The 13,290-nt window shown below is 43.0% G+C and overlaps 1 protein-coding gene across 1 annotated transcript in view; it reads left to right on the top strand.

Annotated features, from left to right (window-relative positions):
• LOC142009614 (dynein axonemal heavy chain 5-like) overlaps positions 1-13,290 on the top strand; it is a 254,663-nt gene that overhangs the window by 199,027 nt on the left and 42,346 nt on the right. The window contains exons 66-68 of the mRNA XM_074987917.1: positions 750-1,128; positions 1,672-1,943; positions 4,019-4,183. Coding sequence (XP_074844018.1) covers positions 750-1,128; positions 1,672-1,943; positions 4,019-4,183 — 816 coding nt within the window. The remainder of the gene's footprint in view (positions 1-749; positions 1,129-1,671; positions 1,944-4,018; positions 4,184-13,290) is intronic.

The following is a 13,290-nucleotide window of genomic DNA, read 5'->3' as shown; positions in this document are numbered from 1 at the left end:
AAATCATCCACTGATAAAGTTGACATAAGTGCAGGCTCCCTCATTCCCCCTTTCCCCCCCAGCACCCCATACCTGCAAGGACTGGGTGTCACCAGCCTGGCTGCAGCGGGAAGCACAGGGAGCCAGGGCCTGTAACTCACTCCTAGAAAAGCTGAGCTGCAGTGGGCTCCCTACATGGCTTCCAGGGTTGCAGACACATGATTCTTGGAAGCATAAGGGAGGTGGTGAGGAGAGAAGCTGTGGTATTGGCAGGGCAGAGACCTCCCCCACCAAGACTGCAGGGAAGGGAAGAGAAGCATGAGCCCCCAGCAAGATTCATTCACTAGCTGGGGTGGCCTCTCTTGTGGCCAGGAGCTCCACGTCCTCCTCTTCTTCTCAGCAGTCCCAGCTGAGCGTCTGCACAGTGCCCAGCCAGGGCCACAGCCTCCCACCCTCAGCCATAGGACTTAGGTGTCAGCAGCCTCATGGCAGCACAGGGAGCTCTCTGCAAGCCCCCCCTTGAATCCTCTAGAGAAACTACAGTTCAGCCTGGGCACAGTTTTATATGACAATGGCTAATGGGCCCAAACACACCATGCTTGTGGTTGTGCAAAGAAAAACACAGTTCCCACCCTGAAGCTCTTACAATAAAAAGTAAAATTTAACTAAAAGTAGTGTTGGATTCTTAATCAACACCTTTCTTCCTCTATTTGCTGGATAAATCACAAAGGACGCGTCTTACACTGCATACTCTTTCCACTGATTTTAAGGTGAGTGAAAAGTTAAATGGTGCAGCAGAGACAGAGGTGAAAATCAACACTGCACGTGAAGAATATCGTCCAGTTGCATGTCGTGGCAGCATCCTGTATTTTCTTGTTGTGGAAATGAGCTTGGTAAATGTTATGTACCAGACATCCTTAAGGCAGTTCCTTGGCATTTTTGATCTATCGTTGGAAAGGTCCATGAAATCTCAGATCACAGCCAAGCGAGTAGCCAACATAATTGAGCATCTCACGTATGAAGTATACAAGTACACTGTGCGAGGACTATATGAAAATCACAAATTCCTCTTCACGTTGCTCATGGCACTGAAGATTGACTTGCAGGCCAAGAAAATTTCTCACAATGAGTTTCAGACACTCATCAAAGGTACGCACTCTGTTCCTATTTAAATATATCCATGAGTTGTCCGACCAGCATTATGATATATGTATATATATATATATATATCATATAGATAGATAGATAGATAAAGATATGCCAACAATATATTGTGCCTACCACCCAAAGATATCAGTGTGCTTTACGCCCATTAATAAAGGATTCAATAGCAGTGGCATTATGCTACTGGCTTGGGCAGGTGCATGGCGGAAACCGGTACTGTGCCTTCTGGAGTGCAAGAAAAGCATGAGCATTGTGCTCCCCTTGATAAGGATGCAGCACATGCTTCCTTATTTTAGGACAGGTTTAGAGTCATGTCCTAAGAGCCAAGATCTCTTGACTCCTCCTCTTGCATGTTAACTACAAGACCACATTTCTTCCTGTGCATTTTGTGGACTTTGGCTTATATACAATCCTTCTGAACTGGGGAGCCCAAATCTCTGTCACCACAAAGAGTTGAGTACTTTGCTGATTCATAATTTCTTGGCTTAAATAATGTGTGCTTCCTTCACAATTCTTTTAATCTTTCAGGAGGTGCAAGTTTAGATCTGAACTCTGTACAACTGAAGCCAAAAAAGTGGATCCTTGACATGACATGGCTCAATCTTGTACAGTTGTCTAGTCTGTACCCTTTTAACCAGCTTCTGGAGCAAGTTACAAAGAATGAAAAGACCTGGAAAGCCTGGTTTGATGAAAAAGCACCTGAAGAGGCTCCTGTTCCTGATGGGTATGACAGTTTACTGGATACATTCCGTAAACTGCTCCTTATCCGTAGCTGGTGTCCTGATCATACCATTGCTCAGGTAAGGATGAGAAATGTAATGTAAGGTATAATCCATAAACTAGCATTGTTAGTAGGAGTTTCTTTGGTTTTCCCACAAAATATCTGGCAGAAATCAAACTACACATTCTGAAAAATTTTATGGATACTTTTTACATAGCTGGTTATAAGAGAGTAAAAAGGAATATGCACTATGTTAATTAATTTGTTAGATCTATTAAATCACTTTATGTACTAGGAAGTGTGTGTTACTAGTCTTCCACAGTAGTACAGCTTTACAGTATGGTTCTGAAATTTGTAAAGCTTTTGTGTTTCTTCAGATAATCAAAAGATGTTCTCATTTTTTCACATAAGCACTGGAAAGAGAATAATCTGCTGTGAACCTCTGGAAAGCACATTGCAAATATGGACCACACAATCAGGAAACAATTGTCTTCACTTTTATAATTGTCAGCAAACTGATAAATCTGTTGTTTGTATTGCTTCAGTCACACCATTTTCACTCTCATGCTGGATGCTGTGCCTGTAGCCAGAATAAAGAGTAACATTGCAAGTCTACCATCTCATTTCTCATTAGTCCAGCTCAGACAGAAGTTTTGAAATAGCACCCGTTCTTCGTCTGGAGGTCAACATTTTTTTCAGGGCTCTTTCCTCCAGTAATACATGCAGTAGGGCAAAGGCCAAGAGATAATCTATATGAGTAGGAAGAGCCTGAGGAAGGGAGCTCTATCCATCACAAGTGCTCCCAGTTCACAGACCCCCTTTCTGCCCATGGAAGGAATTCTGACCCTGGATGTCTTTGCATCCACCAAGACTTCTCCAGAGACAAATCAGTAAGGATGTGTCAATCATCTTCAGCATTTTGGAACCTAGCAGATGGTTCGATCCTCATTGACCATGCATTCTTTGGTGGGTAAATCTCCTGGCCCAGTCCACCAGAAATTGCTACAAGGTTTCCTCTTGCATTCTCAATTGTGTAATTGAATCACTTGGCAAGAAGTCTGACGTTCTTTCCAAATCTCCTTCCTTCTTTGAGGGTGATCTGGGAACTTTCAGGAGTATTTCCCTCCATTTCCTGGCCAGTGGCAGAGTGGAGGATGAAGGGCCCAGGTTGTAATCAAATCAGCAAGAAGCTCCAGAATTTCCACTCTTAGAAGGGGTGAGCATCATTGCATCTTCCATGAAGACAAGATCCTTTTGCATACTCCAGAAATGTTCCTTATGAAGATAAACTTTTCATTCCATATATTGTAGATGAGCATTCTTTCCTGGAAAGAAATAAAGCATGGCACATGCTAAATGTGAGAGGAACAGGCAACATATACCTGAATGGAACCAAGCAGTTAAGAAAAAATACTTTTATTCACCTCCTTTCTCCCTATATTCTGGAGTCTGAAAGCTTCTATATCTTCCATTGCAATCTGGATAAACTGCATCACCAAAGTCTACACAGCTGTGGCTAGACCAGTTGCAGAAAGGTTCAGATTCACCCTAATGTGCTCAGTAAGTCACATATCTTGGACTTGAGGAGAGGTTTTGGTCTGTGATGAAGAATGTAGTTTCTTACTTACTCCCAAGATAAACCTTTCCAGTTGATTTTATAACAGAACTCCTCAGTATTCATATATACCTAATTACTTTACTTGAGGAGGCATTCCTGTCAAAAAGATTATCTTTTTCTATCATAACTGGAATGTAGACTTTCAAATTAACATTGGAAGTATTCCTGTGAAATGAGGGTAGCAGGGTACATGGGCAAGGTCTGTAGCAATATGGATAAAATCTGAGATGCCTCCAGTATTTTCAGAAGGAGAAGTGCTGTCCACATGTCTTGTACTGACAATTGGTCAGTCCTGAAAAAGACACCATCAGGTAAGAAATTTTCTATTTAAAGCTATAATATTTGAAAGATTGTAACTTGGGCTTAGACTAAATGGAAAATTAAAGTCAACTCAAGCTCCTCTTTCCAGCTGACTGTAGCTATCAGTGAATTGTTCCTCAGATTCCATGTTACTAGACATTGGGTTTATGTGATGCATATTGGTGTGGGTAAGGACGTGTGATTATTTAATGTGTATTTGGAAACATTCATTGCAGGCTCGGCACTACATTGCAGAATCTCTCAACGTGAAATATGCCGAAGGATTTATTCTTGATATGGAAGCAATGTGGTCTGAAAGTGACTGTCGAACACCCTTGACTTGCTTTTTATCAATGGGGTCTGATCCCACTGAAAATATTGAGCGCCTTGCAAAATCAAAGGTATCCTAAATTGTGTTTAGTAGAGCTGTGTGAACATCTGTAAAAATTATTGATGAGTATTTTGTTGAATTAGCAATTAAATTTTGATTTACAGTGGGCTCACCCCTTTTCATTCACTTTTTCACATGCATTCATAGGAGCACATTTTGGTTCATGCCTCTGTGCTTGGGAAATAGATTTTGGATCTGTGAAAAAAATGGAAAAGTTAGAATTATGTTTTGACCAGTCAGTTTAGGCAAAGAGATATCTGATTCTGTGCCAGACATCGGCCTGAAATACCCAGCTGTAACAACAGAACATGGCTGGTGATGTGTCTATTGTTAGCTATTATTTATTACAAGACTGGATGGCAGTTGCAGGTGGAAATGGAAGTGTTTGTTTAATCCAGCAGGTGAACAAATTTGTGAAAATGTCCATCAGAAGCCTGGCTGATGATGTGATGTAGAAGATGTTTTGGGGAACCAGACTTCTCTTTCTTTACTAGCACTCTACACACATTCTCTCTATCTGTTTCTGTCTTTCTCCCTTCACAGTTACCTACTCATTTGTGTCAGTGGCTGCAGTGAATGATGAAAGAAAAAAGGAAACTGGAGGCCATAGCATTCAATATATTTGCTAGGTAGATGCATGAAAAATTGCTTACCAACAGCACAGCCTCATTGGAGCCAGTTGTGGTCTCTTGTGTTTATGGTTCAAAATGTAAATATAAGCATGAATTTACCGAGAAGAAATTTTCACCTGACTAATGAATCCCCATTATGATTCCTGCGTATGAAGCTGTATGTGAGACTCAGGCCAAAATTTTCAAATAAAGATGTGTAATGTTTTAAAAGATAAGTAAGAGTAGCTGGATATTTGAAATGCTGAGGAGCCATAGATGTCACTAACTTCATTAGAAACTGTGGGGCTGTGGCCACACTTGGCCAAAATTTCAAAAGGGCTATGCTAATGGCCAAATCGGAGAATACTAATGAGGCACTGAAATGAATATTCAGCACCTCATTAGCATGCTGCTGGCTGCGGCATTTTGAAAGTGCCACATTTTGATCGCACGTGGTTTGTCTACATGGGGATCCTTTTTGAAATGACCTTGCAAATATCGAAATCCCCTTAGGAATAAGGGGATTTTGACGTTTGTGGGGTCCTTTCAGAAAGGGCCCCATGTAGCTGAGCTGCGTGCAATCGAAACGTGGTGTGCCGTGGCCGGCAGCATGTTAATGAGATGCTGAATATTCATTTCAGCACCTCATTAATATTCTCTGATTTGGCCATTAGCATGGCCCTTTCGAAATGTTGGCCAAGTGTGGCCACAGCCTGGGTGTTCAGTACCTTTTGAAATTCAGGCCACTCTTACTTAAGTGCCTAAATATGACATGGATTTAAGGGTCTAGCTGGGTTACTCTGGGCAGAATCCCCATCCCAAAGAGTGTATAGTATAGGAAGTTGTGCAAGGGAAGGAAGGTTTCTTGAGTGAACAGGAGGGTATAGCACCCATCTTCTTAGTTTCACTTTTTATTTTCAAACAGCAGTTGTGAACACACACCTGAGGCAAAGACCCCTGGCAGCAGAGATTTTGAAGGGGTAAACTGAGTATTTCATACAAACAATCTCAAAACTAAAAGCAAAATAAACCTCAGACCATTTAGCCTCGATCTTCAAGCTACCATTCTTGTCCCAGGGATCAGGAGAAGATTCCTTTCCTTGTACTTCTGAAGTTCCTTCCTGTCATCTGATAAGGATCACTCAGATCAGAAAAGAATTCTGTCACCTCCTGCTTTGTTTCTTTATGCTGTGTAGCTTTGGTCCAGAGCAGTGACATGAGTAGCCTGCCCACAAGCATGAGGTTTCACCCTAGCTTCCACCAGCATCACTTCTCCTGCCACTAGCAGGCATTCCAGTCCTGAGTATCCCCAAATACATCTTCCATGAGTTCTTATTAAAAGAGACTCAAACTTTTTCCCTCTGGTTCATAATCCTGAGAGGTCTGAAATCAGCCTCCCAGATATCAACTCCACACAGTTTGCACAACAGAGACTGGCTTGGGGTAGAACTAAGCAAAAGGTTTGTGTAATAGAAAAGCCATGGACTCAGAGGTGAAATAAGGAATCAGTAAGGAAGAGCTAACTTATACAAGTTACACAGAAAATAAATAAAACAGTGTATCCTTGGGCTTTACACTTGCATACTATATAAATCCCTTTTCTAATACAGTCTGTTGCTAACATACCACTTAGGCTACATCTACATTACCTTGGAAGATTGACCCATTCAGGGTCAATCTTCTGAGGTTCATTTTCACACATCTAGTATGGATAGGCGATATTGACCTCTCAAGGGTTGCAGATGACCCCAGTACTCCTTGTGAGAAGCGAGGAGTAAGGGAGATCAATGGGAGAAGCTCTCCCATCGACCTTCCCCAGTAGAGATGGCCAAGGTAGCCAAGCATAGATATGTCAGTTCTGCCTACCCAATTGCCATAGCTAGAGTTACATACCTGTGTTCGACTTACTTTGCTTAGTGTAGATGTAGCCTCAGGCATAAAGAGGATCCGGCACTTCATGGACAGCACCCACCCAGTAAGTCACTCTTTCCATTTCTGGATAGCTTTTCATTTCAAACTCCTTCCATTTTAAAATAATTCATTGTTTTTTCCTTTGGGTGTGGTGACTATCAGTTATTCAAAATTGGGAAATTCTAGCTAGGATGTCTCCATGTCTTTCCAGTAACTCTAACAGCCCATCATTTGTCCTTTCCTGGATTGTACAGTGCTAGGTGATTGGAACTAATATCAGCTTGTTACAGAGGCAGCCCCTCCCTGTCTGACTGTCCTCTGCCCTGTGGAGTGAAGTGGACCTGCACCACAGATTATGATAATATATTCATAACCACAGCCTGTCTGCATATCTGCTAATGACTGCTAAGTTGAGAACATCCTCATTCCATCCTACGTTGCCGCCGAAAAGGGCAGGCCTATACTTGAACTTCAGCAGCAGTTCTCTTGTCAATGTAGTGCTTTCTACGCAGGGCTTAAGGTCAGTAGAACTAAGCTGCTCAAGGATGTGAATTTTGTATATGCAGTTATAGTGTAGTGCAGAGCTAGCTTCACTCTCTCCTCTAGCCACCTACCTAGAGGAAGACTAGGTATTAATCAGTCCAGCCCTCAACACAACCTCCTGGTTGTTCAGTGGTGTGTGCCCACTATTGCTGATGTGGGGCAAAATCCATAGATGGCAGCAGCAGCAGCAGCAATAGAACAAAGAGTGGGCAGACCTATTTCTCCCCACCCTCAGCTGCACAGGCGGCAGGACATGACTGCCCTCCGGGTTGCTCTAAAGCAACTGTGCGATAGAACTGACAGCACTCTAACATACTCCACAATCATGGCAGGGTGACAGGGGGGACAAGCTACACTCACACACAGTGGAGAGGAAGAGAGAATATTCCCCATTCCGTTGGTTTGTCTCCCTTGGAGTAACTGTCGCTAGGACACCAACCATAAGGCAAAGGTTTGGAAAGTGGTTGGTTAGAATGGACAGAGATGGGAAGGGGGAAATGGAGCAAAGTGCAGCACGCAGTGGAGAGCAACTGTCTTTGGTTTCATGGGTCCCTGCTCTTTTTTATTCCTTATTTTGGGGACTTGTTCCTCACAGTAACGCTGAGAGATAAGAAAGAGCCACTTAGTTGGGGGGGAGGTGTTGGGTATAGTGAGAGGGTGACATAAAAGAGAAGGAGCTGCTGCCAGGAGGTTCTCTGTTGCTGCATGAACTCCAAAATAGCTTGAATCTGTCTTTTGCACTCTTTTGAAGTACAATTTTTGAGCCAGCATTTGTGGAGAGCTGAAATAGTTGGAGGTGAGGTGGGGCTTCTTTAGAATATGGGGAAGGTTGTGATGTGTGGTTGTGCTCTGATGCTTTGTGTTGGTAACTATCTGAAGAATGTTTTGGATCTGTAACAGATGTTTAATTATGTTAAAGACATTTAGATGCTGGGATAGGGCTACTCCCGATTCAAATCCAAATAAATAAATCAGCTGGTACTAGTGGCAGACCAGTGTTACTATCAATCTTTCACAAACAACCAGAGGCTGTTTTTGGACACTACATGATGGGAAACAAAGATAGGGAGAAGTGGGTGGCAGAATGATCTGGGACATCAATGCTATTTCTGAGCTTGTGATAAGTCACCTTTGCTGCGTCTACACTACAGTCTGCTTTCAAAAGGGGAATGCAAATGAGGCAAATTGGAAATGCAAATGAAGCACCAATTTACATATCTCGTGGTTCGTTTGCATAATCACACATTGGAAAGAGAGTCTTTTGAAAGAAAAACAGCTGTGTAGATGGGGTTCTCTTGAAATAAACCCCTGTTTTTGAAAGCAACCTTCTTCCTAATTTTTTTCAGGAAGAAGGGTGCTTTTGAAAATGGGGTTTTATTTCAAAAGAATCCTGTCTACACTTCTCTTTTTCTGTCGGAAGGCTCTTTTGAACATGTGATTATGAAAATGAAGTATGAGATATGTAAATTGGTGCTTCCTTTGCATTTGTGATTTGCCTCATTTGCACTCCCCCCCAGCCATGTCACACAACCTGGAGGTAACCCAGAGCTGCCACAGCTGGGGGAAAAGCACCCTTTTCCTGGCGCCCGCCCAGTCTTGCCTGGACCTGCTCTGGCTTGGGGGGGAGGGGAATGACAGGCGCCCATCCCCCATCTGTACCCGCTGAAGTTATGGTGTGAGTACAAAGATTGGTTCACAATTACATGCATCAGCTGAGCCCTGCAGTGGGGGTTGCAAGGACTGGTGCTGAACTGACTCCTACAAATTAGCTTGGAGAGTTCAATTCACATGGAATATTCAGTCTCAAAACACTGGGAGGACAAAAGTATTGGAGGTTCTACTCATATACCAGTCTGAACACAAAACGCATTCATAATATGTATGTGGGTTTTGTCTGTTCTTTTCATGCAAAGGTTAATTACTTTGTCTTAGGGTGAATTTTTAAGAGGAATCATTTTGGTTTCCAAGATTTTCTGATTATCTGAAGTGCTACAGCATGAATACGAGACTTAATTTTCAACTCTGAAATCTTTGCAATGGTGCATTCATTGGCCACTAACTTGCCCACAGCTGAGTGCCTGGTACTGCAGAAAGAGGCACTGCAGAGTTCTGTGATATGGCAGATACTCCTGCAAATCCTCTTCAAGTCCTAAGCCCATTCCTCGGCAAGTGTTACTGCAACTGGGGCCTTCTGTCATTGCTTTTGTTGGTGAAGAAGTGGCGTTTTCCATCAGGCTGCCATCATGCTTTGGATGTTGTGTTTTAAACTACAAGCAGTTTTTAAATTAATGATCAACATTTTTAAGTGCTACTAGGGACTCTGATATTCGGAAAGTGTTTCATGTTTTAGATCCTATTTCAAGAAAGCACTTTAAATCCATGCTCAACTTTTAAGAGGTCAAGGCTATGTCTACACTTACAAAAAACTTTGAAATGGCCATGCTAATGGCCAAATTGAAGAATACTAATGAGGTGCTGAAATGAATATTCAGCGCCTCATTAGCATGCTGCCAGCTGCAGCACTTTGAAAGTGCCACAGTTCGCTCTCCTGTGGCTCGTTTACATGGTGGTCCTTTTCAAAAGGACCCTGCCAACATCGAAATCCCCTTATTCCTATCAGCTGATAGGAATGCCTATCCCCTATCTGCCTATCAGCTGATAGGAATAAGGGGATTTCGATGCCGTGGGTGAGCCGCGGGCAAGCGAACCAATCGTGGCACTTTCGAAATGCTGCAGCCAGCAGCATGCTAATGAAGCACTGAATATTCATTTACTCACCTCATTAGTATTCTTCGATTTGGTCATTAGCATGGCCATTTCAAAGTTTTTTGTAAGTGTAGACACGGCCCAAGTGTTTAATTTGGACTTTTGCTTAACTAGGAGAAACTGGGGAAAGTGCTTAGTTCCTGGGAGAAATTTTTTAAATTTCAATTTTTCAGTAAAGTTTTTCATGGGAAAAGTCCAATTTCAAACAAACAAAACTCCTGAGAATTTCTGATGAAAATTTGCATTGAAATTTTGCAGTTTCATGACCTGCTGCAGAATGGCTGTTTTTGAAAATAGTGAGCGTTGTGAAAATGGGAAAGAAATTGAAAACATAATCACAAATCTTTTTGCTTGTTTGTCATCTAGTTCTACTGAATTGTTAATCTTAAAACCAAAGCTAAAACCTCCAATAAACAAAAGTTTCAGATTTCCTGCCAACCAGCAAAATTTTTAGTATTTTCCCCTTCCAAAGAAAGGCAGCTGTAGTTTTTGGGTCAGAAGCTTGGATCAGGCTTTGGCGGAACAAAGGGGCTGGAAAGGAGATGTTTGGGATTCATCTGACTGGGGGGCATTCACAGCTGGCAGAGCTGACTTCTGCACCAGACTGGTTTAGGCACTCCTTAGAAGCAGTCATTTTTGCACTTCCAATCCTCAGAATTGTTCATGTCCTAGACCGACTGTACCCAAGGATGTAATAATCTGTTGTATGCGTGTGACTTTTGTACCTCCATAAAACAGCTTATTCCTTTTCTTGTGAGTTATTCTTTTTATTTTTTTTTTTTAAATATGAAACTTCCAAAGTACATTCAAGGCTGATTTTTCAAATGGATAATTGTTTCCTTTTTTCAGGCATGAAATATGTACACAAAGTAAGATCCATCTAATTTGCATGGCTGCTGCCTGGCAAACCCCGTGCAGGGGCTGAGCGCAGCCACAAAGAATGTCGCCTCTGCCTGCTGGCCCCAGCACAGCAGCTCTGTGCTGGGGCCTAGGAAGGGGCCTCTCTCTCCCATCCTTGGCTGCTCTGTGCCAGGGCCAGGACGTAGGTTCCTCTCCACACCCTGGACACAGCTTCTCCCTCCCAGGGCTCTCAGGGAGACCCCTTCTTCTCTCCTTCTTTGTGGCAGCTCCCTTCTGGGCCAGGAGAGTGGTACCTTGTCTCCCCCATCAGCTGTGTCTGCCTGGTGCTTGCGCCAGAGGAGCAAGCCTCTCCCCCCAGCCATGTCACACAACCTGGAGGTAACCCAGAGCTGCCACAGCTGGGGGAAAAGCACCCTTTTCCTGGCACCTGCCCAGTCTTGCCTGGCCCTGCTCTGGCTTGTGGGGGCAGGGAGGGGAATGACAGGTGCCCATCCCCCATCTGTACCTGCTGAAATTATGGTGGATATGACAGACATCATTTAACTGGCCCCAAAGTTACTGAGAAGAGGGAGGGCTGTGGTAGTCCATCCTCTCAAGGGCAGCCTACACCCTGAACCACCAGTTGCCTCCACCTTCATCTGAAGCCTCCTCCTGCACCCCAGTCCCTCAGCACCACCCTCCCACCATACATTGTCCATGTGAGGAATGACTTTTGTTATGCGCACCAAAGGGGAGTGAAGTCTCACATAACTAAAGTCATTCCGCACTTGAACACAAAACATTAGCGGGAACACCAGTCACAAATCTAAATATTTTCATTTCTTTGCATGGCACTGTACAAATTAAATACTTGCAGGTGCAAGCTCTCCACTCTGTGACTGCAATTCAGTTCAAGTATAAGGTTTGTAGCTCAAATTGTATTTTCATAAAAGGAGGAATTAGGCTTTAGGCTTTCTAAAATCTTACCCCTCTGACTCAAGAGCAATCCAATTCTATCAAAGTTGTAATCTGAAGCCCAGGAAATGATTTTCTCATAGAATCTGTGTGCTCTTTCTATTAATGGACCATGTTCAAAATCTTGACTAGAACCTTAATTGACACTTCAGTGGCTAAAAATTATAACATGTCCTCTGCATAACCTTGCATAAAATGGCACAAGTCATGCCAAACACTCCAGAACAAAATAAATGTTGAGATCAACAGTTTTATGTAATTTTTTCAGGAAGAGAGAAATGAGTTAAAGTTTTATATAATATAAAATGATTTTTCCCTCTCTTAAGTGTTTCAGAGACTGAAGTGAGTGCAGCAAATAGAACCACAGAATACTAACACTGGAAGGGACCACAGGAGGTCATCAAGTCCAATTCCCTGCCCTTGTGACAAGAACAAGCAGGGCAGCTGAGTAGCTTCAACACTAGTCTCTGGGGGGCTGCCCCACTATATCTGGGGCTCTGCTGCAGGCAAAGACATCCACCCACAAAGCTTTGTCTCTTATCTTAAGCCACACTTTCCTTTCTTGCAATTTTCTCCTGGATAGCTCCTGAGTAAACTAGATCACTACTGTCCTACATTAAACATCCCAACAACCAAGTCAACATAACAGTATTTATAAATCACAGAGCTGCCCCAAAACTGCCACACCCCAACATAAAAGGATGTGACATACGCTTGGGGTACAGCCTAGACTGTGAGACTGATAAATGCTCTTAAACTCTTCAGCTGAGGCTGTTTCTCACAGTGCTATGCTCGTGACAAACTGCAATCACTCATCCATTAGTGTATAGAGGTACATGTCCAGCTGAATCTCTAAGACATTCAGGAATTATACACAGGAAGACCCCAGGCAATTTCCCCAACCCGCAAGCCTTGCATCCCAGTCGTCCTGTCTTCCACTGCTCAGGATTGCTCTTTAACTATGCAAGCTGGAGCGGTTGGTCCCATGCTGGGAAGGCAACCCAGCCTGAAAAGAATTATGAAGTCCCTTCCCAGCGTGTGACCAGCCTCCCCACTTCAAAGTCATTGTCTTCCAACCAATCTTCTATGTGTTGAGAAGGAGGAGAGAGGCTAAGAGATGTTGTTGACTCTCATTGATTCTTTCTGTCCAGATCCTAGAAAGATCCATGCTGTGATGTGAGGGTTAGGTAGCCCCCACTTTGTATGTGCTCTCTCTGAGGAGTCTCTGGGAAAGTGGAATGTTTTTATAGTCATCAACACATTTGGCTGATCCTGATGTAACTCTCTCTTGTTGGTGTTAGTTGTTTCTTTATTGCCACTGAAAATCTAGCTGGGCATCACTTAGCACATATTTCAGTAACAAACATAGAGCAAAGCCTCATAACTTCAGGCAACATGATAGTACATGTAATTCAACAGGGTAAGAATGTTCAGCACATCAGGACTTTTTAAATGATACCTCAAAAAGCAG

This window comes from Carettochelys insculpta, chromosome 2 (genome assembly GCF_033958435.1).
Source record: "Carettochelys insculpta isolate YL-2023 chromosome 2, ASM3395843v1, whole genome shotgun sequence".
In the NCBI taxonomy this organism is placed as follows: domain Eukaryota; kingdom Metazoa; phylum Chordata; order Testudines; family Carettochelyidae; genus Carettochelys; species Carettochelys insculpta.
The sequence above is the reverse complement of the archived record's forward strand: the minus strand, read 5'-3'. Positions and strand labels throughout refer to the sequence as shown.